The following is a 25561-nucleotide window of genomic DNA, read 5'->3' on the forward strand; positions in this document are numbered from 1 at the left end:
ACCAGCCACACACACCTAAGGTGGCGGGTTCGAATCCAGCCTGGACCCGCCAAACAACAATGATGGCTGCAACCAAAAAATAGCCGGGCGTTGTGGCAGGTGCCAGTGGTCCCAGCTACTTGGGAGGCTGAGGCAATAGACTCACTTGAGCCCTGGTGGTGGAAGTTGCTGTGAGCTGCGATGCCACAGCACTCTACCCAGGGGGATAGCTTGAGGCTCTGTCTCAAAAACAAAAAACAAAAAAACATTTCTCTTGCCTCAGGCTCTGAGTAGCTGGGGCCACAAGTGCCTGGCACAATGCTGGGATCTTACTTTTGCTCAGGCTGGTCTCAAACTCCTGAGCCTCAAGCAATCCACGTGCTTTGGCCTCCTACACTGCTGGAATTACAGGCATGAGCCACCAGGACTACTCCCCCCTTTTTATTTTTGTTAATCAGGCCCAGGCAAGGTTTGAACCCATGGCTCCTGGTGTGCACGGCTGGTGTAGTAACCAATAAGAAAAAACACCCAGCTGAATCTTTACTTGATTCCTATAAAACTCAGAAATTATTTACTACATATTCTTATGGCAATATGGTTATTTACACAAATCCAATAAAAATATGCTTTCTCTTTATAGCAAGATATAATTTACTCTTGGTTATACAACTAAGGCATTAACATGTCATATTTGAGAAGATCCACAGAATACCTGACTTCTCAGGTTCCCAAACTTATAATGAGTAAATAAAGACTTCACTTCTTAGGTGGCACCTGTGACTCAAAGGAGTAGGGTGCTGGCCCCATATACAAGAGGTGGTGGGTTCAAACCCGACCCTGGCCAAAAACTGAAAAAAAAAAAAAAAAAAAAAGACTTCACTTCTTATCAGGCCCAGGGACCTTAAGGCTAAATACAGTGCAGGGGTCCTCAAACTTTTTAAATAGGGGGCTGATTCACTGTCTCTCAGACCACTGGAGGGCCGGACTACAGGCCCTAGGATGAGTAAGCTGCTAAGCAGGACAGATAGCAGTGGCAAAAACACCCGGTAGGCTGGATATATGTCCTTGGCAGGCCACATGTGGCCCGCAGGCTGTAGTTTGATAAAGTCTGCAGTTGGTTAGGCTTCCTAGCCCTCAAGAGGCTTTTAGATCTGAGGTTCTTAGTGGTAATACCTAATGTGATCTCCAGATTTAAAAAATACCAATGACATTCTTCATAGGTATAGAAAAAGCAATCCTAAAATTTGTATAGAATCACAAAAGACCCTGAATAAACAAAGCAATTCCTATCAAAATGAAAAAATACAGAGATATCACATAACCTGACTTCAAAATATATAATAAAACTACAGCAACCCAAATAGTAAGGTATCAACCTTAAAAAAAGATACACAGACCAATGGAAAAGAATAGAGAACCCAGAAATATATCTACACATTTACAGCCAATTTGACTAAGCTGCCACAATTATACATTTGGGAAAAGACAGTCTCTTCAATAAATGGTGCTGGGAAAACTGGATGTTCATAAGCAGAAGAATGAAATTAGATTCAATATACAGAAACCAAATAAAAATAGATGAAAGACTTAAATGTAAAACTGAAACTATGAAACTACTATAAGAAAACATTGGAGAAGCACTTCAGGCTATTAATTTGAGGACAGGATTTTTGGGTAAGATCTCAAAGGCACAGGCAAAAAAGCTAAAATAGACAAGTGGAAAAAGCTTCTGCATAGCAAAGGTCATAATAGTGTGAAGAGTCGACCTACAGAACGGAGGAGAATATTAGCAAATTATCCACATGAGAAGGAATTAATCAGAATATATAAGGAACTTAAATAATTCAATAATAAAGTCCCAAATAATCCAATTAAAGATAGGCAAATGATCTCAGCACACATTTTATAAAAGAATCATTCAAACAACCAATAGATATATTAAATAACACTCCACATCATTCATTAATCATTAAGGAAATGCAAATCAAACCCACAATGAGTTGTCATCTCATTCCATTTAAAATAGCTATTATTAAAATAGACAAAATAACAAGTGCTGGTGAAGATGTGGGAAAAAGGGGAACACTAGTACGCTACTGATATGTAAATTAGCACAGCTACCATGGAAAATGGTAAGGTGGTTCCTCAAAAAACTAAAAATAGATCTACCATATGATCCAGCAATCCTATTGCTAGGTGTATGTCCAAAAGAAAAAAAGATCCATATATCAAAGAGGTATCTCTTATGTTTATTGCAATACTATTCATAAAAGCCAAGATATGGAATCAAAGTATCCATCAACAGGTGAATAGATAATATGGTATGTTTACACAACAGAATATTATTTGCCACAAGAAAGAATAAAATTCTGTCATTTGGATGGGATATTATGTTACGTGAAATAAGTCAGGCATGGAAAGACAAATATCACATATTCGCACTCACGTGGTTGCTAAAAAAGTTGATCTTACAAAGGTAGAGAATAGAATGATAGCTAACAGAGGCTGGGAATGTTTGAGGAGTGGGAGGGAGGAACAAAGGAAGATAGATCAATGGATATGAAATATAGTTAGAAAGAGAAATTTCTAGTGATAGCATAGTGGGGTGACTACAGCTAACAATAATTTATTACATATGTCAAAATAGCTAAAGATTTATAATGTTCCCAACACAAAAAAATGATAAATGTTTAAGGTGACAGATACCCTAATTACTCTGACTTGATCTTTACAAATTATATGTATGTATTAAAATATTACACACACAAATATGCACAATTAAGCTTCAAAAAATTTTTTTATTTAAAAAATTATTTGAGAATATTAGGGCACTATTGTTAATTTTTTTGATGTGTTTTGTTAACTTTTTGTCTCTTTTTTTAAGACAGAGTTTCATTATGTCACCCTTGGTAGAGTACCATGGCATCACAGCTCACAACAACCTCAAAATCTTGGGCTTAAGCAATTCTGTTGCCTCAGCCTCCCAAGTAGGTGGGACTACAGGCAGCCGCCAAAACATGCAGGTACTTTTTGTTGCAGTTGTCGTTGTTTAGCAGGCCCAGGTCAAGTTCAAACCCGCCTGCCTAGGTATATTTGTGTGGCTGGCGCCCTAACCACTGAGTTACGGGTGCCAGGCCCTTTTTTGTCTCTTTTTAAGACATAAATACTGAAAAAAATTTTATATGAAGGATTACACTGTTCAATCCATATATATTTTTAAAAACTATTTAACTGTTGCTTAGATTTAAAATAACATTATTTTTCCCATTAAAAAAATGACACTGATACAAAAGTGACAGGCTAAGGGAATGTTAATCATTTGCAGGGCTTAAGACTACAAACAGAATGTCTCTGGACCAGCTGCCCCAAACCAGTTTAACACTGGTAGTTGACAGTGAAAAAGTGATAACAATGCAGGAAAGACTGATCATAAAATCACGTGGTATTTGGAGTTTTCAAGAACAGAAGCAGTAGCTGCTGTTATATACTTTCTGTGTAGTCCCTTATTGTGTCTACTAATTCAATATAATGAAATATATATAAATACAAATATGGAATAACTGCTTTACCTTAATATAACAAAAGTAACTTAAAAATCATAAGCATTCTTACCTGTTGAGAAAAGAGAATATAACTGTCCTCCATAAGCAAGAAGGTTACTAGACATAACATAAGCAGGAAGAGCTCCACCATGAAATCTAACTACCTAGAAAAGAGGAAAATCAATGGGCAACTTAATATTCATGAACATTCATGGTAGCAAAATAAACGTACTTTCCCATAAAATAAAAAGTTGTTCTTCACATTATACCTTTCCTGACACAGCCACAAAGTTATTTCCATTAGTGAGTACCAAAAACTCTAAGTAAAATAAATGTTAAAGATATACAGCATACTAGAAATATCTGAAGTTTTCATGAAAGACATGACAGAGAACATATAACTGAGTAGTATGTGCTAAAAAAACTACTTTTCAAAGCACATTTATTGAGAATTTAATACGTTCCAGGTATGATACTATACATTCTGTATGCATTATCACATGCTCTTCTCCCAAAGTCCTCTGAGGTAGCTCTTATTCCCACTGTACATGCAAAGAAATTCAGGCACGAGGAATCCAAGTAACTTGCACAATTAAAAACATAATAGGCAAGTTACTTACCTGCCCTTTTCTATTCCCTTATCAGTAAAATGGGGACAATAATAGTATTTAAGTGGTTATGAGTGTTAAATATGTTCACTTGTGTAAAATATTCAGAATATTAACTTGTGATAAGCTATCAGAAAATGTAGCTGCTATCATTTTAACCTTTAATATCCTTCTGTGTTTGGAAGTCGTATGGAACTGGGTTTTTAATGCAGAGCCTAAGTGTAGAACCATTCTGTTCTAGCGCTTCTAGTTATTCTATCAGCTAATCCAAACTCTGTATAAAAACAAATAAAATAAAAACAAAAACATAGTGTTAACTTCTTCTTTTAATGTTACATTTTAAAAGGAAACTTACATTCCACAGAATTTATCTTATGAAAACTATGGAAGTGCCTGTAAGTTTATTCAAAATGTTGCATAAAACTTCAGAAAGTTTAGGGTTTCCCTGAATTTCCTCCATAGATTTCTCAGGTTAAAAGAGAACAGAAAAACAAAAAAATGTACAGCCAAACTACAAACCATACTCATGATTTATAGTTATACCCTATAACTATAGTAGAGAAAGTTGAGTAAAAGGGAAAAGGCCATTTTTCTATCTACTGCTAAATGATACCCACTGCCTGCTAATGACAGATTGGGAAATATATACCATACATTAGTTATCAAGAGTATGAAAGGGAAGTTGAGCACAGCAGCTAAAGGGTCATATTCCTGGATATAGATGCCAGCTTTGCCTCTCACAAATTCTATGTTCTTAGGCACGTTATTATACACCTCCTCTCTCTACCGTCTTCAGTAAAATGAGATAAAAGCACTTAACTCACAAGGGTATGAGGCTTGAATGTGTTATACTTGTGTAAAACATTTGGCATAGTAACTGGCATATGGTAAGTGGTAAATAAACGTTAGCTGTTATTATTACTTTTAATACCCATTACTGTCTTTAGGATCTTTTAAGAGGCTATATACAGTATTCTGAACATAAATTTCTTTTAATGATGGAGTATTATTGTTGTGAGTAATAAGTGTTACACAGAGCTACAGAAACAGATAGGTATATAAAATACAACAAAATGAACAATCATAAACTGGTCTCCATGGGCAAATGGAGACGTGTTATCATTGGGCTTAGTATTTGGTATGGCATTTCTTTAAATTTTGAATCAAATACCAACACTGAAAAATTAAATGGTTTTTAATTTTATCTTCCCTGACACATCCACAAAGATAATTCTAGTAATGAGCATCAAAGAGTCTGAGTAAAGTAAATGTTAATAATATATAGCATATTAGAAACATCTGACTTTTCATCAAAGGCATAATAAAACATACAACTGGAAATTTAAAACTGAAGATTTCTAATTTTTCTTAAAAACCTAAACATCTGGCAACACTAGACTTTATTCCTACATAGAAATGATTTTACTAGAGTTTATGGAATTCTCCTAAGAAAGTAACTTTTAGTTTACTTTCTGCCTTCTTTTTCATAAGAGTAGACTAAAAAATAAGTAAATACATTTTTCTCTTTCCTTTTATAGAAAAATACTAATTTTATAAAAAATTATCTACTCAAAGGCTGAAGATTCTCCTAAGTGGTTCCTCTTTATTCCTTTTTCCCAGTCGTCTGTGACTAAATGAGCCACATTATGTATTATTTTTAAAAAACAAACATTACATAACTTTAATTCATTTTCTTACTGCCTACAAGCTAAATTTTTATTTTTTGTATTTTTTATTTTTACAAGCTAAATTTTTAAATAAACACAAAGAACATCTTGTATCTTTTCAATAATTTGGAAAGAACTTAATTCAATCACCACAATTTCTTTACTTGACCTTAAAAAAAAACCTCTGATCCTGCAACACCTACCTGTATATCCTCATTCTGTAGAAAGACTTCCCTTATCTAAACAAGAATATTAGTCTGTCATCTTTTGGTATACAACATAATTATGCTTGACTGTTGAATATCAGGCTAATTTGACTTTTCTTGTCACTAAACTAAATTATGAGCTACAGTAATGACAGAGCTAAAAGAGTATGTTATATCTTTACCCCAAATCACTGTGTAATATGCCTTTTGGACATACTAGAAATTTAACAGCATGAATTTTACCCCTATATTATAAGGAATTTAATAGCTGGTCCTTTAACATTTTAGAATACTTACTATAAATATCCATGTCCTATGAGTCTCACTCTGTTCCCCTGGGTAGAATGCAGTGGTGTCATTATAGCTCACTACAACCTCTAGCACTTAGGCTCAGGCAATCTTCCTACTTCAGCCTCCCTGAGTAGCTGGACTACAGATGTGTGTAACGATGCCTGGTTAATTTTTTTATTTTTTGTGGAGATGGGGTCTCACACTTGCTCAAGCAGGTCTCGAATTCCTGAGTAATCCTGCCTCAGCCTCCCAGAGTGCTGAGATTACAGGCGGGAGCCACTCCACCTGGCATTATTTTTCAATTTACATTAACATTTAATCTTCACATCCTAATTTAGCACAAAATTTTTACACATTAACTTAGAATTTTGTAGTGTTCACTAACAATCACAATCTAGGTTTCACTGGGTTGCTATGAGAATCAAATGAAATAATGTATATAAAACTGTTTCTAATTTTGAGTTTTATTGTAATTACAGAAATGACAAAGTAAAAAAAAAAAAACTACTATGCCTGGATTGCAAAAAATACAACAGACCAAAAAATAAAGTAAAAGTAATAAAAGGCACAATAAAATTTTACTGAATTTTAAAAGTGTATAATTTCCCTAATTAATATTATCCTATGTTTGTCCACGTTGCACAATTCTGCAAATATTAACAATAATAAATAACATCTATAGTTCTACTGCTTGATAAATTACTCTTGTAACATAATTTCCAAGTGAATTACAACACATTTGTCTTTAATGGAATGTATTATTACCTTTTATAAACTAAGCACACGTAATAAAAAAAATTCTTTGAAAATGTTCATTTATTTGAAAAGGTCTACAGATTTTACTATACAATGGATTATAATATAGTATGAGCAACATGAAGTCTTCATTTAGCCAAAAATATTAACTTGTTTGAGAATCAGTTATCAGCTCTTATTTCCTGGATATATGAAATGTGAAAGCATCACCTTAAAGCAGGCATTGGCCGACTACTGCCCGTAGACCAAGAATGGTTTTTATATTTTATTAAAGTGGAAGAAGAATGAAAAGAAAGAAGAAGAAGAGGAGAAAGTCGTTGCAGTGGTGACAACAGCAAAAAGAGACTGCATGTAGTCTGCTAAATTATTGTTTATCTAGCCCTTTATAGTAAAAGTCTGTAATCTCTTCCTTATAATGTCTATTCACAGGTCAATAATAACCAACCAGGAGTCTCTCTTACCTGTCCAAGTATTTGTGAAAAAGAAGTCTTAACTGTGACCTAGTTTAAGATAATTGTCAAAAGAAACAAAAAAAGGTTATTTTCCTCTCAATTCCTCCAGTTCATATTTTATTAAAACAAGCACTTCTACACATCTCTAAGCATATTAATTTTTTATAATGATAAAGCTGAAGGCACTCAAGATCTTAAAGAATCTTCTGAACCACCATTTAAATTATATTAAGTGCAGCTTTACTCTTTTGCACATGTTCCCATATTCTAATTCTTTGACAACTGAATGAATGCTATGTATGTGTGGTAACTCCTTACTAACTAGAATTCTTAATTAACCAGAATAATTTATTACCAGACCATACCAACTAAAGGAATTTAAGCCAAAGTAATATTTTAAACAGAAATTTGTCTTTCATTATGTTACAATAAATATATCTTTTTTGATATTAGGAAGTCTGGGAAAAGGAGATAAACCTTTCTTAGTAAAGTTATAAAATGATAATTTTGTCAAAATATAGACTTCTTGAAAATATGCAGTATTTGTAAAAACACGGACATTTTGAGAGCATGCCACATTTGTAGCCAAATTATTAACACAATTTTCAATTCTATCACTTTAATATTAAAAATATAAACACGCAAGTTAAAAACCACTGTTGCCCTGTACATGTCTTCACTATTAAATAAATGCAAGATATCAAAACATCTGTAAATTCCATGAAATATAAATTTATAATATAAGTTGAACTGAAACTTGGTTGTAAGAACAGACAATAGATAGTAGTAGATTTGTAAATCTGAGGATATCGATCCTAGTTTACTCTAAGACAGTTAGCTCTAATAAAAATACAAGTATATATGTTTGGTTTAAAGTAGTTAAGCTGAAATAAGATGCTACACATAAACCAGAGGGCACGGACGTCACCACCACTGAAATGTGCACTTTAACCACTTAAATCTGGAATCTGGGGACTCTTTAAGTTCCTGAATCCCTAAGTAAATAAAATTTTACCCTCAAGTCTATTCCTCTTCTCTTAGCACAAAGAGATCTACTTTGATTATAAAGCAGACATAACAGGTACTAAGTCACACATCTTAATGACTAACAGAGCTTAAAATAATTAGTGAAAAGCAAAGAAGTTCCTACGCTAACCCAGTAGGGCTGTAAACCAATAGACTTCAGGTCAATTACTGCAGTAAAGCCAAGTCAGCTGCTTTCATGTTCTTCAACTGTAGGTGATTCTGGACCTTGGGCTTCAAAATTTAGAAGGCTAAACTGTAGTCTTGATTTTTGTTTTATTTTCAATTATTTATTAAGAGATACATATTTTTTCAAATGATCCAGCTAAGTAAATACTGAGGTGGTGCTAATAGGCAAAACGGAGAATATCTGAAATATTTTAAAAGTGCATTTCTTATACTTATTGGCTTCCGCATCACTAGTATCTGAGGCAGAAGTAAGAAAGAAAAGATTTATAGTTTATCCTATCTTGAAGATTAAGTAAACATACTACTCACCTCATACTGACAGTCTGGTGATGTGTACATTTTTAATAATGCCACATGGCTATCATTTTCTGGTTGAGCAATATGGAGTTTCAGAGAAATTTCGGTAGAAGATGGAACCCTGAAGAGATAACTTAAATATCAATTCTCAAACACAAAATGCTGTTAAAGACGCATGGCTAAGGCTTGGTGCCCATAGCACAGTAGTCCCGGCGCCAGCCACATACACCGGGGCTGGCAGGTTCTAACCCAGCCAGGCCAGCTAAACAACAATGCCAACTGCAACAACAACAACAACAAAATAGCCAGGCATTGTGGTGGACGCCTGTAGTCCCAGCAACTTGGGAGGCTGAGGCAAGAGAATCACTTAAGCCCAAGAGTATGAGGTTGCCGTGAGCTGTGCACTCTACCAAGGGTGACACAGTGAGATTCTGTCTCCAAAAAAAGAAAGAAATGCACGGCTAAGTCAGTCCTCAACACAATACAATGAAATAATGTAGAGTGGAAGCTAGATGCTAGATACATTATTGTGAGTAAACACTTTTCCAGTCACAGCACAATTATCTGAATGATCCTTCCAGGACACAGGAGTTGGGAGGGAGGATGGGAGGTAGTTCATGTCTCAAGCAAGTGACGTCTGAGTTCTATATAATTTACTAAGAATACTATTTATTAAATTATGGGCATAAAGCTACATAAAAGATAACAGACATTTTTATTGGGGCAGTTTGATAATTCATCTGACTTAAATAAGTAAACTAAGTAGAGTATTCTTCAAAAACAGCAAAGCTTAAAGTTCTTTCATATACTTACTGCGCAATAGTTAGTGAATCTTCATAAGACCAGGGAATATGAAATTTATAGATACTAGTTATTTCTTCTGTTAAAACACAAAGGAAACATGTATTACTATGTTATCCTAAATGTTACATAAGTTACTACAATACTTAAGTAATGATATAATTGCCCATTTCATAAAAAACAATAAGAATAATATCACACAATAAAAAATTATAGAGAATTCCTAAATAGTAATAATTTAATTAGATTTACAAAAGATAGTAGAATACATGGGCAGTATGAAGAAACTAGAAAAATATTAAATAGCTAAATGTGAATTGCTACTATAATGAAACAAAGATACAGAGTATTTTTAAAATATGAATATTTAAACTAAAACAAAGATGCTTTACTTAAGAAAGGATCTTGTCAACTCCCTTGGAAATGTAATTATCTCTTCTATAAGCAAATAATATTTATTTCACATAAAAATATAAGGAAGAACAATTATCACAGAAAATTCAAATGAAGAACCGTTGATTCTTCAAATGACAATACTATTTCTTATATATGTTTCAGAGAGTACATTTATTTACCTTTGGCTCCTGAGCACTTGCTTACCACGTTGATTTTAAAAGCTTGATATATCTAATAGAGGTTTAACCACAAAAATAAAAAACAAAAGTTTATTTGTTTGTTTAAAAAAGTGAAATAAAATCAAATCCTTTTTGTTATAGTCAGGATAATTACCTGTCCAAAGTTCAGAAGCTCTATATTGTAGTACAGGCCGCTTGTATTTAATACCACTTTCCTTGAAGACAATCCTATTGAATTAAAGGTACTGTATAATTTAGATTATCAAAGCATTTTAAAGTATGTACTGACTACTTAACATTGATATGATGCTAATAGTTTTTTGACATTAAAGAACAATTTACAGGTTTTCATTTCAGTGTGGAGGACAGAACTCCTAAAATCCAATCCTACAATAAACTCTAGACAAAGCATATTTATGATTTTCAATTACATCTATGTGTTTTTTAAAGTCAAGTACCTATTTCCAATTTCAGAAAAACATACTTTCTTGGTAGATGTTTTATTTACTAGCTGGCTATCTTCAATGATACGGATGATTCAGAGTTGTCATTTCTGTATGGTTCTCAGTGTTTTTCTTTTTTTTTTTTATATCGAATGGTAACTATGTACATTAATGCACTTCTGGGGTACAGTGTGGGGTTTTCACACACAATCTGAAACACTTCCATCAAACTGGTTAACATAGCCTTCATGTCATTTTCTTAGTTATTGTTTTAAGACGTTCACATTCTACCAGAAACAAAGCCAAAAGGGAAAGGGGAGGGATAAAGACCTTAAAGGAAGTTTTCTCAAGTAACACAGATACTTTCCATGATGGCATATAAAATATATATTTTAAGGATGGGGCATACCAAAAGAACACAAGACCCAACCTAAAAGAGTTCCCAATATCTAAAGCTGGAACAACTTAAGCCAAAAATATGTAAGAATGGATTATAACCCAATGAATAAAATAAATATCCATGAGACAATACTGACATAAATAACAAGTGAATAAATACATGAATAGGGAGCTAGGACAAATTTACCTCAAGAAGAATTCTAATAAATGTGGGATACCAGAGTAATACTTTGCTAAAGACTAAATAACCAATAGATGTTAAAATTAGTAGATTATTTTGAAGAAAATCAGGATATTTACATACTCTTAAAGTACCTTATCCAAGATATTTATTAATTACAAAAAGGAAAGGCAGTAACATTACAGTGGAGAAACCTGACAGGTGCCACCTCAACTAAGAGACACAGTAACATAGGTTCAGTAATTAGAGATATCATCATGTATACACTGACATGATATATTGAGAAATGTACATTGCTTCTGCAGTGTTTTTGACAAAAAATGTATAACCTCAATCTAATCATAAAAAAACATTAGACAAATCCAAACTGACGGACATTCTACAAAATAAATGACCAGGTCTTTAAAGGTTTTAGGTTTTAGAAAGACATGAAAAAGTTGAGTAACTTTCACAGGAGACTAAGGAAACATGACAATTAAATGCAACAGGGGAACTGGGAGGAGGAGGCCTCATTAGAAAAACTGGTGGAAACTAAAAACAGTCTTAGAGTTAACAGCATGTAGGTATTGGACCAATGCTAATTTCTTAGTTTTACAAATTGTATTGTGATTGTAGAAGAAGTCAAATTTGGGGAAGATGGGCTAAAAATATACAGGACCTCTATTCTTTTGTGGCTTTTCTATAAGTCTAAAATTATTTTAAAATAAAGTATAGGCTCGGCACTGGTAGTGCAGAGGTTATGGCGCCAGCCATATGCACCCAGGCTGGGGGGTTCGAGCCTGGCCCGCGCCAGCTAAGCAGCAATAACAAAAACAACAACAAAAATAGCTGGGCACTGTGGCAGGGAGCCTGTAGTCCCAGCTACTTAGGAAGCTGAGGCAAGAGAATCACTTAAGCCCCAGAGTTAGAGATGTGATGCCATGGACTCTACCAAGGGTGACATAGTGAGACTCTATCTCAAAACAATAAATAAATAAATGAACAAAATAAAATAAAATAAAACAAAATATCAAGAGAAACCTTGAGACCTCCATAAGGCAGATAGCAATTTATACTATATAATACAATTTATAAGAAGGGTCAATATTTAGGATAAATTTCACATAAAAACACATATACACAATTATCTGCAAATGTATGTGATTATGGAGAAATTTCTCTTACAGTTCACTTCTCAGAAGATGACTGCTAGCTCATTATTAAATGAGAATCAAACCACTGAACCACTGTCATGTAGTTATTCCAAGAATAAGACTTGAAATATACAATATTTGGCATTATAAGGCTTTACTTTATTGCAACTAACTGGCAAAATAAGTTAGTACTATCTTAAAAATAAAAAACAATTCTTAAGATTTCCCAAACAAAGAACTTACCAAAGGAAAAAAGATGAGTTACGGGAAGCTGTATGGATCTTGTCTCTTCTTTAAAGAATTCACAATCTACAACAAACTAAAATACAAAACATTCAATTAATAAAAAGTAAAATTTTTAGTAAAATATCTTCACTTGATGTTTCAGTGGAAAATAAAAAGTCTATAAAGTTCAGTTTTAGAGAAAATATCATCTATCACACTGTAACTGGCTATACTTAAGTGGCAAGGATTCCTTAAGAAGAGATGCTATGTGAGAAAATTTAATAAGCAAGCAAAACTTAATTAAATATATAAATGTTAGAGGGTTATTTCTAGAATAAGACAGTCATAGCCATGTTTTTTTTTTATAGTTAGTTTTAGGTATTTGTAGAAAAAGAACATTAAAGGAGGGATCAAAGCATTAAGAGGCAAAGGTAATTCAAGATTAAGGGTTTAGACAATATACTTGCAGATACTTTCAGAGTCAAAAGGAAAATGTGATTCTTTACATCACCTTTTTAAAAAAAATCTTTCATTTCTTATTTATACTCAGGCCTTTGGAGACATATTGCCATCACCAATAGATGACTAACGTTATTCATGTAAAATTATTTCAGGTTAAATAGTTATTACAATAAATGGAAAAACGTTTAGCACATATGAAGAAAAATAAATGCTTTTCAAAACTGTAAACCTACAATGTGATATCTACACCATTACAATTTTTGAGTGACAACATTTCTTTTTTAGTAATATTTCTACAACTGTGCAAGAAATTTTGCTCTCAGTAATCTGCAAAAGGAACTGTTTCTGGTACAGGAACAACTTCATTAAAATAATCTCCAAGAAGCACATTATTTTGTTCTGTAAGAGATAAAGAAAAACAACTCTACTGCCTGACTGTAGTTAGCAAGTACAGTAATTTGCTGTCTACAGAGTGGAAAGCCAGCACCGTCTATCCTAGGCTTTTTCCAACAACTACATCTCGGATGTGTTAGAATAGAAGCAGTGGTACTTCGTTTGCCTCTTGGGTAGATTTTTGTTTTTGAATGTGAAAAACAGATGAGAGAAATTGCAGAGTACACATGTGAGAAAAAAAGGAAAAACTTGTTAACGAGTTTTGCTTATATTTCTCCCTCTTAACAAGGCAAAGAACAAAGTCAGGTATTTTCATTACAGAAAACAGTTGTTAAAATACTAGAGAAGTGGTTTATCAAACAGGATTATTTATATTATTATATTTTTACAAAGTACTTTTTGGTTAGCCTTTACCTCAGACAGGAAAGCAGTTTTTAAAAGTAATTTAAATCATTTTGTATAGTTAGTTAAAATAATAGAATTTTTATTATTGTTTTAAAAATTTGGCTGTGCCTTTAGTTTTGCATAATTGAATAACTCCCTACCCAAGAAAGAGAAAATTCAAAGGTCTTTTTTTTTTTTTGCAGTTTTTGGCCAGGGCTGGGTTTGAACCCACCACCTCAGGCATATGGGGCCGGCGCCCTACTCCTTCAAGCCAGAGGTGCTGCCCAATTCAAAGGTCTTTAAAGCATCCAAGGAAAGAACATTTAGTTGTTTTGTTTTCTGTCATCAAGAAAAATGCAGATAATTTCATGTCTGCATTTCTAAAAATATCTTAAGATATCAGTTAATTCAAATTTTTTTACAGTGGGTATTTGAATATACTTACTGTATATTAATGGCCATGCCCATCAAATTTTTTTACAGTGGGTATTAGGATATATAATTATTCTAGGAAGATAGGACTGTCAGACAGTAAAGTCAGCAGCAGAGTTACTTTCCAAAGACTGTCAAGACTTATATATTTATTAGGCTGCTAAGACTGTCTATTTGCAGAAAAGCTCATTAATTTCTTAGAATAACCAGAAAGGGACTTTTCAAATTTGGGGAAAATGTTACATTCATTCTAAACCAACTTACCTGCCAGAAAAACCCTTAAAGAGAGCTTTTAGTATTGAAGATGCTGAATTACCTCTCACTTGAGCTAAGCAATACAAAACAATCCAGTATAAGGTACCTGTGAGATTTACCGTGTTTCCCCGAAAATAAAACCTACCCCCAAAATAAGCCCTACCAGGATTTCTATGCATTTGTTAAATATAAGCCCCACCCTGATAATAGGACCTAGTGATGGGTGTGGCTATGCAGATATGCCATGCATTTCAGCACGGAGCAGTAAGGAAGACTGGAATACCTTTTATCTGCCACAGCTCCTTTCTCTCAGCTGTTTGCACTTGCACAGGTGCGTGTGGTAAAAGTGGTTGCAAGCAACCTATTGTGCACATGTGAATGGCTAAGGGAAAGGAGTTCATGCATCACTAGCGCCAGCCCCACCAACAAGATTGGCTCCTCCGTCAGGTTCCAGAAGAAGATGGCTTAATTGTATGTGAATAAATGTAGATTGTTGCATTATACTTAATAAAAATAAGACATCCCCTAAAAATAAGCCCTAGTATGTCTTCTTGAGAAAAAAATAAATAGAAGACTGTCTTATTTTCGGGGAAACATGGTAGTCTTTGAGATGACTCCCTACTACATCCCCTTTTCCTTTCTCTATTTCTTTTAAATTTTCCTAATTATTTTGGCCACAAATCTCATCAACTTTCTCATGCAAAAACACCTTGTTTTGAGTATTTCTGTGGTAGTCACTATGGGGAGGGGAGGGTGTTCTTCCTAGCCTCAGCCCCCCACCGTTTCCACATTGCTAACTCCATGGCCCTTTCTCCAATACAGCAACCCTGTTGGGCGTGGTTACATGTTTACAAAAAAGAAAAGTTGAGAATGCAAAATAGAATAAAATCTACTTGGTTATTATTCCCAAAGAGTTCACAATATGGTAATGGCAATAGCAACACACAAAATAAATTATACTTCAATGCAATATATTTCTTAAGAAGTTATAAACAAAGTATCATAGGAGTAAGTAAAAGATTACTGGAAGAGTCTAGAAAAGGAAAAGAGAGACACTTACATTGAATCTTGAAGGATAAGTTTGCTGGGTGAAATAGGAAAAGGGCCTTTACCCCCATCTTCTTTTTTCCTCATTAATTCTCTCCAAATCCTATCTTTTTATTTCACACTTTCACTTCCCCAGTACAGGAAAAGTATCCCTTATCCAAAATGCTTGTTATCAGAAGTGTTTTAGATTTTGGAATATTTGTATATAATTAATCTTTCCTTAGGGATGAAATCCCAAGTCTAATTATTAAATACTTTAATGTTTCATATACATACCTCATACACACATAGCCAGAAGGTAATTTTATATGTTTTAAATAATTTTGTGCATGAAACAAAATTTTAATTGCAGCTTACCACATGAGGTCAGGGTGGAATTTTCCACTTATGGCATTAGGTCACCCTCAAAAAAGTTTTGGGTTTTAAGTTTTTGAATCAGGGGGTCTTCGACCTTGTACAAGCCCTCAACCCCTTAGGAGGTACTTAGTCTCTCTGCTTCAGACCCATCCTGCACCCAGATTAATCTCTTAAATAATCTCTGATCCCACTACTCCTATGGTGAAAAACCTATGGCATCCTACTAACTCCTGACTGCTATAAAATCCTGAATTCTGCAATCAAGGTCTCAACATATGGCCATAAACTACTTTCCCAGACTTTCTTCCATTATTATTCTACCTATAGTGGCCATCATTTCAAAATTATTATTTACTTATTCACTGCTTTTCAAATATAACCCAGGCTTTGCACTCCCTGTTTGTTTATCTGAACAATGCTGTCCATTATAACTTTCAACAATGATGTTATTATCGAGCATCTGGAATGTGGCTAAAACAAGGGACTGAATTTTAAACTGTATTTAAATACAAACAGTCGTATGTCCTAGTGATTCCCATATTTGTAATACAGGTCTAAAATTCCACCTATAAAAATTTTTACTATCCTTCAAGGCCATTTTATTTCTTTTCTTTTCAACTGACAAGGTCTCATTATTTTGCCCAGGCTAGAGTACAGTGGATATGCCTGATTAATGGTTGCTACAGCTTCAAAATTGCTGGACTCAAGCAATCCTCCTGCCTCAGTCTCCTAAGTAGCTTGCACAACAAGTGGCTGCCACTATACCCACTTTAAGACCGTTGTAACTATCACGTCATTAGAAAGCCATTCTTGACTCCATCAATAACAGGTATCTCCCCCCCTATTCATTTTTCATGTACTTTCTATATTCTGGTTTGTATTATATATATTTGGGTACTTCCTTTTTCTCACTCTTCTGTTCCCAAATAAATCTCTCCCCTTATCCAACAGTATGTAGCTTTTTAAGAACAGGTTTCATGTCTTCCTCATTGGTGCGTCTCCTGTAATTCCTAGAATAAAACCTTATACATAAAAGGGTACCTAACAATTAACAGATTTTCAAAGACTAATAAACTGGGAACAGTTCTCACTTGGAACAAAAGGACTTAGGTTTATTCTGCTTAGTTCAAGTTGGAGCAAATGATCCTAATGACATAACAGTCTTACGCGGATCACCAAACTAGCTGTTATTTTAGATAAACCCTGTGCAGAAGAACTCACAAAAAACCAAACAAACAAAACAAAACAAAAAACTTTAAAATGGACCACAAGTATCCCCAAAACATTCTGATAACATTTTAATCTAATTGTTACCTTACTTCCATGAATAGATGGTACATAAACAACAAGATGAGACAAAGAGGGATAGTCTTGAAGTCTTAACATCAGAGACTAAAAAAAAAAAAAAAAAGATAAGCTACTTTTATTGCTTAGAATACACACACACAGTGATTAATGTATGTTAAAAGAAAGATACACTACAAAAACATTTCTTATTTAATTAGTTACTTTCAAAAGCAGATTTCAAATTTATGTTCAGTACTTCATAAAATGATCATGTTTACATTTCCAGGTCAATAATCTTGCTGAAAGTCAAATTCCTACTTATTATGTTAAATATGGACTGCCAAAAATATTCCTTGAAATATCCCTCACAGAAGACAAATGCCAATTAAATTTAATTATTTTATATAGTTACTTCCAGATTTAATGTCTTTATTTTTATAATTTGACTATTTCTCACATATAACCTTACAGTATTATTTCCGCATTTATTTTGGTAGTATATAACAAAGAGCACTGACAGCTAATGAATGAATGGACGTTAAATACGATGAAAAGTTACAATGTAATCTCTGGGTTCTGACATAGCCCATCTAGTAAGAAACTGCTGGCTAATAATACATATTAACATCATCCCCTGAAATTTGTTTTGTAAATGACAAACACACAATATGGCTAAATAATGCACCTTACCAAGTGAATAACTATTCTTTCTCTCCATGAAACCAGATCCTACTATCTATATTTTGGGGAATGAGTGGGTAGAAGACTGGTGTTTTTAATGAAAGCCAAGCCAACAAGTACAGTTGTTAATCCAGTTTTTCTTCTGGAAGCAGATGTGGATTGGGAGTAGTTATAACAACATGATTGCATTAATAAATTTCTATTTCTTCAATCTTCTTCAGAAGCAATTTGGACAGAGGTGCCAGAGTGAAAGAACCATAAAGGAGTAGACTTCTAACACACTGACCAGATTCACGTGGGAGTGCTTGTCAAAGATAAACTCCCACATTTGCCCCAACTTAGCAAAGTCTGTGCAGCACTCACATATGCTAATGTGATTAAAGGACCATATAAGCCACAGTTACAGGTAGCTGAGATCCACCAGACAAATAGTAGATAGTGTGAAAGATAAATTAATTAGGAAGAACTTGGATATTCTGTGTAATCATCTTTTTTACTAACATCTAAATATTCATTCTCAACAATGGTAAAGTGCTGAACTTATATATGCTATGATGAAGAGTTCCATCTTGTTACTAATAGTTCAGTCACCAGAAATTTCTAAAAGTGATAAAATTCTCATTTGACATTACTTTTGTTGCTATGATACCAATATGAATAAGACCTATAAAATTTTTTCACTTTAATTATCCCTTCAATTTCATGGCAAAATAACTCTGTGTGTTGTTTATGCAAATGGCTAACACAAGTAATATAAAATTTTCATTTTCATTATAATGGAGAAGTTTGCTTACATTTAATAATTACAATCCTCTTAAAGCTAAGAAGGACAAAAACTGCAAAATGCTATAATCCTTATTTTCTAACTTTCCTCTTTCAGCATTCACCCTAAAAACTAAGTAGCTTAAATAGCTTGTTCTGTTGGATAGCCAGCTGTTTCATATGGATCTAGCGCTTGATGAAGACATTGTTTAATCTTTAGAGATTAAAAAATACTAGGATTTTATACCTTTTAAAACAGAGGAGTGAAGTACATTTTATGAGGTTATTTTTAATCATTTATTTCATCTTAACTCTTAAAGATGGGACAGAATATCCAAATTAGAAATCCAAGGAAATATTTAACATACCGGATGAATTATTGGTCAATAAGCATACTCTAACACTATTGTTTGTTTGGCTTGGTATAGAACCAGTGAGAGATCCTGAAAATGTTCCTGAGCCAACTTACTTTCCTATGACATCTGTTTGATAAATACAAAGCCACATGAATGAATATGCACAATGTAAGACTGACCAAGAGATAAAACTGCAACCATTCCAAAGTCAAGTGTGAGTGATCTGCAATTATTCCTTCTGTTACCATTGTTGGTAATTTGCTTCTGTTAGTATAGTAGAGAGTTGATTATATGTATAATATTAAAAAAATCATAAGCAAAGTCAACTAACTTAATCAAAGTTAAATTAATTGGAAGATGATTAGGACTGACTAGATGACTTCACTTTCAAATTAATGAGTCTAAGATTCAGTATAAAAATATATTTTATTTTTAAAGTACAGATTTGCTTGCAGACTAAAAACTATCAACCCTGGCATAAGATTATCAAATGCAATAAATACAATTGGGAAATCAGAACAGGTATTTTCATCAAATTTTAGGATTATTTTACTTTTTCAACAATAGATTTTTGAGACTATGCAAATTAGCCATTTATAAATGACTTTACTGATCTACCAGAGTTGATAGATAGATCTACCACAAATTTTTTAAAATAATTACTGATTAATATATTAATTAAATTAATAATTATTAATTTAATTAATATATTAATCATTAAATATAAATCCCTGCTGTGATTTATGACCCCAGAAAGCACTAGATAAAAGCTGTAATCCAAGCACTTGACCACAGAGGTATGCTGAAGTCCATATGGAAAATTATTTTGTGTCCTTTCTGAGATGCTCACTTCCCTACTGCAGGCTCTTCCTTCCCACATGAATTCTCAGCACACTACTCAACTTATATTTTAAGATGGAGCATTCAAACATACCCTCAAATTTAACTTTAAAAATCTATCCAGCTCATTTGGTATGATATTGTAACACACCGAGATTTAGAGGATTGTTAATTTATAGATTTTAATCCCTGAAAGTGAAAAAACCCCCACTAATTGCAGGTTATTCTCTATCAAATGTATATTTAGAGAAAATATTTCTAAAATGTGGGTTAGCAAATTTCAAGCTTATTTAACACCTAGATAAATGAATAAAAGAGCATATTATGAAATGTCCGTAGGCTCAAGTAATTTTTCACCTGAGTATTAAAACTCTAAAGCCATAATTTACCTTAATTGTTGGCAGCAGTTCAGCTTTCCATGATAAATCAACCCCTTGCCGGCTTTGAAATAAATATGAAAATATAATTAAAAGACAAATACGTTGAAGTATTATAAATTATAAATAAACTTCTGGGGAAAAAGAAAGCATCTACAGACCTAGTAGAGAGAGTTATAAACGAACCAATATCTAATAAATTTAATCCAAACACTCTGCCCACATAGTTCCCTTGGCAACAAAAAAATTTTCCTAACAATCACTTCCAATGTTTGCAAAAATTCCTAGTATATGCTTTTCCTTTCCTGTTCACTTTAAATGTAATACTATAATTTAATCTAGCATCAGAGCTAGCATAAGAATGCATTACACTATTCTAGAAGTGTGATTTTTGAGTACTGTTTATGCTGAGAAAAATGAACAAGGGAGGGTGATGGGGGTCAAAGGACTTACCACATAGAAGTGCTATTTATACAGCCAAAAATCCAACTATTTGTATCCTGTTTATTAATAACAAAACAAAACATTAAATATTTTAGAAAATAATCATATAAAACAAGCATCTTTAACATTTTACTGTTAAGTGATGGGTTGAGCAGAAGCCAAGGAAAACATAAATTAACAGTTACTGAGAAAAATATCCAAGATATGTCAAATAAGTCAAGGACAGAACAAAAAAGAAAGTCTACCGTCAACATGGATCAGTAGGCAGTTACCCTGGAGCAGTGGTATGAGAAAGAGTGACCCAATGAGTATCTTTCTACAACATACGCATTTCTACTTGTTGAACCAAAACTTTCAAAAAGTTCAGTAACATCCATACATTAATTAGATGGTTATATAGTAAGTAACCTACATTTTAACAAAAACAGAAAGAATGAAAGTAGACTTTAATACAAACAAAATCCAGAGTCAAACAATTAAAAATAACATTTAACCTATGTACAGCTTTTTACTTTATCACCTGAATTCTCATTTCATTACTAGAAAGTAACTTCCATATAACCAAGAATGTGTTTGGACTGAAGCACAATTCCAAAGGTTTGAAACTAAACCTAGTTATTATTTCACCAGCACCTGGACAGGAATACTACAGAGATGACTTATTTTAACAGCATTCTGTATTCAGTTTTAGCCATTTAACAGTGGTATAACCTGTAGGGCGCCGGCCCCATATGCCAGAGGTGGGAAGGTGGGTTCGAACCCACCCCCAGCCAAAAACTGCAAAAAAAAAGAGTGGTATAACCTAAGATCTTCACTCAAACTTTTAAGAACAATGTTCTAAGATACGATGATCCAACTACCGAAATCCTACCAGGACATAACAGAATGAGAAGCACTGCTTAGACAGATACATAAATTTGTCCTTAAAATTACTGGTAGGACAATCAATCCTTTTTTTTCAACTAGTATTTATAAAGTCCATTCTGGGCCAAGGAATTATATGCCAAAAACTGAAGCAAAATGATGGATCAGGTAGATGTAGTCTCTTCTCTCATTTAGCTTAAATAAAGTTTTAAGAAATTTTTCAAGAATATAGAAAAGAAAGTTGATAGAAAATAAATTTAAAAAATATGATATTTTCCTGCTGGCAAAATACTGTGTGTCTTCTATCAGTTACCTCTACTTCCCAGAATAATGTGACATTACAAAGCAAGGCAACAAAACAGATCTTCATAGCCCAGAAGATAAAGGAAATCTCTAAAGACCCAGCAGCCTCTAAAGATTCAACCCACTTCTATAACGAATTTTGTAGCTACTAATGGAGCCTATCCTCTAAGGTAGTCCTCATTATGAAAAATGCCAATATTCTCCACACTTACTTATATGTGTATAAGAGAGTTCTGATTCAGGCATCAATGGATTGAAATGATAATATATTATGCAAGCCCATGATGAATATCATATAGATATAACCTAGCTGCCAACAGAACAATTTAAAGTTATTAGAAAATGCTCCTAACTCACTAATTATATCCAAAGCCACAGAAGACATTACAGACAAATTCCTAAAGTAGATGAGAAAGAAAATGCTTTGAATAAAAAAATTTGCAGTTTTCTAAAAATTCTATTTACAGTGAAAAACAATGCCTTCAACAGCTGTTAAAATCATTAGGTAAAAGATGTATATATTTTATAATGAATGGATCATGATGATAAAATTTAGCCCACTGATGCCTTTGTATCACAAGAAGTGGAAACAATAGATATTGCACATTTCCTGATATGATGAAATATGAGGTATATTGCTCTATTTATAAAATATTACCACAAAAATTAATCTGAATCTAATCAAGATTTTAGATCTAATGGCCAGTTTACAGAAAACACAAGGGACAGAAATATATATTAAAAGATAATACAAGAATACTATTAGCTAAACACAGAATGTGAGAAATTCTATAAAGCATATAACCAACTTTTTTTAGCAAATAGTGTCATGGGGGGAAAGGGACTAGGTTATTATTATTATTATTATTTTTTTTTGAGACAGAGCCTCAAGCTATCCCCCTGGGTAGAGTACTGTGGCATCACAGCTCACAACAACCTCCAACTCCTGTGCTCAAGCAAGCCTCCTGCCTTAGCCTCCCAAGTAGCTGGGACCACAGGTGCCCGCTACAACGCTCGGCTATTTTTTGGTTGCAGCTGTCGTTGTTTAGCAGGCCCTGGCTGGATTCAAACCTGCCACCTTAGGTGTATGTGGCTGGCACCTTAGCCACTTGAGCCACAGATGCCGAGCTGGGACAGGGTTATTATAAAAGAGACTTATGATCCATGAAGCAAAGGCAATGCATATCCTTTGTTTGGATCTTGACAAATAAAATTTAAGTGAACTGAAGAAACATGGACTGGGTTATGAAGGAATTAGTATTAATTTGGTTAGACGAAATAACAGTATGGTAATGTGCAAAAAGAATCTTTATCTGAAAGAAAAACATATTGAGGTATTTATGGGTAAAATAAGAAGCTACCTAGAATTTACTTCAAAGATACTTCAGTCAAAAAAAGTGGGAACAGCCAGGAGGAGTGGCTCATGCCTGTAATCCCAGCACTTTGGGAGGCCGAAGCAGGAGGATCACTTGAGGTCAGGAGTTTGAGGCCAGTCTGGGCAATACAGAAAGATCCAGTCTAAAAAATTTTTTTTAATTAGCTGGGCATAGTGATACATGCTTATAGTCCCAGCTACTCAAGAGGCTGAGGCAGAAGGATCACTTGAACCCAGAAGTCCAAGGTTGCTAGGAGTTTGGACTGTATCACGGCACCCTACCCTGGGCAACAGTATGAGACCCTATCTCTATTTAAAAAAAAAAAACAAAAGTGGGAAGGAATAAATGAAGTTAAGAATGACAGAATCTTAGTAATTGTTAAAGCTGTATGTTGGTCTTAAAAGAATTCATTATTATATTTTGTTTTTATATATGCTTGAAAACTTCTATAGTAAAAACTGAAAAAAGATTTTCAAATCTTTTTCATGACTTCATGCTAGTTGATATCCATGAATGTTAAATGCAGAGAATCTATCTCCAAACAGTCAGATAATTTGCACTTGGCAAGCATTTTTCTCTATAATAATACTGATATTCTGACTCAGTATATCTAATACTGATATACTGATTCAGTATTAAGTGAGTGTGGATATTTTAAGCCATTACTCACAGGGCCAGATTCTCCCAGGATAAAGTACTCAACCAGATTTTACACTGAGAGATGCTAGACTCTGAGAGAGATGCAAAACTCTGGTAAATCCACAAAATGTAATACTCATTAGCATGTAGGCCACAATGCCTGCCTACCATTTTTTAAAAAGACTTTAGTATATGTCACAGGGCAGCATCCACCACCAAAGTGATATATTAAATCTCAGTTCTAAAGAACTCCAAAAGTAACCTAACAAAGGCAGAATAAGGAATTTAAATCATAAAAGATGCAAATATAAAGTGAAGAATCTTTTCACTTTGAGGCATGCCCAAAAAAATTCAGAACAGAGGAAAAAGAGACTAAATTGGGAAAAAGTAATTCTAAAAGGAAGAAATGTTGATAATTCATGAAAGTATGATTTAACTATTCCTACTAATATGCCAAAAGCATACTATACATAGCACTTTTTATTTAACAATGCCTAACATAGGAGGTACTTATTAAAAAGAAACGCAACAAAATCATTACTCTGATACAGTAAGTCTAGATAACATTGTAACAGTAACTATTATCTTAGAGAGTATTTATAAAAATTATCTGAAATTTTGGTATGAAAACCATTGAAAAATAAGATTCACTTTATGCAATTCTTATAAAATAGTTTTGTTTAAATATGTCTATTACTTATAGTACTAATAAAATTTTAGAATTAAAGAGATTTTAAATTCATTTCCTTCATCCTGAACATAGTAAAAATAAGGCAGAAAAACAGGGTGGATTCTAAACTAGAATCAAAAGTACAATTTAATAGTATATTGTCATCTATAGAAAATCAAAACACTGTTAAAGTTAAATATTTTTCAACTATTTAGATTTAATACTAATAGCTCAAAAAGTAAACAATATTCAGCCTTTAGATTTACATAAAATGTATCAATTATCTTACCAGCATAGTGCTCTGACAATAGGCATGAGTGTAGATTTTTCTATGATTTTCAAGAGGAAATGTAAAATATATTTTATCAGATTCCTAAAAAAGAAGAAAAACACTCAGTATAGCGATAGTGAGAGTGGATGATTTCATCATTCAAAAATCCATATAAAGCAAATGAGTAATTATTCTAAGTCTGTCATTCTTGTTGTTGAAAACCAATACTCTATGAGTGGGAAGAAGATACAGAGGTTTAAGATAGAGTAGATATAAACTCTGCAATCCTGACTTTGTCCTGGAAGTATCAGTATAAATCCCTTTTTTTAAAACTGTGGTTTTGGGCTTTTTAGTTAAGATAAAATGTATTTCTTAGATCTGGCCACTAAAAAGAACTAGTAATCCTCACTCTGCAGCCATAAGCTTTTCTAGCACCAGGATATGGTTTTGAAATACCATTTCCTGGCTCGGTGCCTATAGCTCAACCGGCTAAGGCGCCAGCCACGTACACCTAGGGTGGCGGGTTCGAATCCCCAGCCCGGACCCGCCAAACAACAATGACGGCTGCAACCAAAAAATAGCCGGGCGTTGTGG

The 25561-nt window shown here is 33.5% G+C and overlaps 1 protein-coding gene across 1 annotated transcript in view; it reads right to left on the reverse strand.

Moving 5' to 3' along the window:
• The window catches only part of PGAP1 (post-GPI attachment to proteins 1), a 79195-nt gene that overhangs the window by 20108 nt on the left and 33526 nt on the right, over nucleotides 1-25561 (reverse strand). Inside the window, exons 10-20 of the mRNA XM_003796075.3 lie at nucleotides 24986-25069; nucleotides 20854-20900; nucleotides 20413-20464; nucleotides 17412-17489; nucleotides 12786-12861; nucleotides 10541-10614; nucleotides 10387-10438; nucleotides 9824-9890; nucleotides 9023-9131; nucleotides 7511-7549; nucleotides 3592-3685 (exon numbers count right to left, since the gene is read on the reverse strand). Coding sequence (XP_003796123.1) covers nucleotides 3592-3685; nucleotides 7511-7549; nucleotides 9023-9131; nucleotides 9824-9890; nucleotides 10387-10438; nucleotides 10541-10614; nucleotides 12786-12861; nucleotides 17412-17489; nucleotides 20413-20464; nucleotides 20854-20900; nucleotides 24986-25069 — 772 coding nt within the window. The remainder of the gene's footprint in view (nucleotides 1-3591; nucleotides 3686-7510; nucleotides 7550-9022; nucleotides 9132-9823; nucleotides 9891-10386; nucleotides 10439-10540; nucleotides 10615-12785; nucleotides 12862-17411; nucleotides 17490-20412; nucleotides 20465-20853; nucleotides 20901-24985; nucleotides 25070-25561) is intronic.

This window comes from Otolemur garnettii, unplaced genomic scaffold (assembly GCF_000181295.1).
Source record: "Otolemur garnettii isolate 467f Iridium unplaced genomic scaffold, OtoGar3 scaffold00100, whole genome shotgun sequence".
NCBI lineage: Eukaryota > Metazoa > Chordata > Mammalia > Primates > Galagidae > Otolemur > Otolemur garnettii.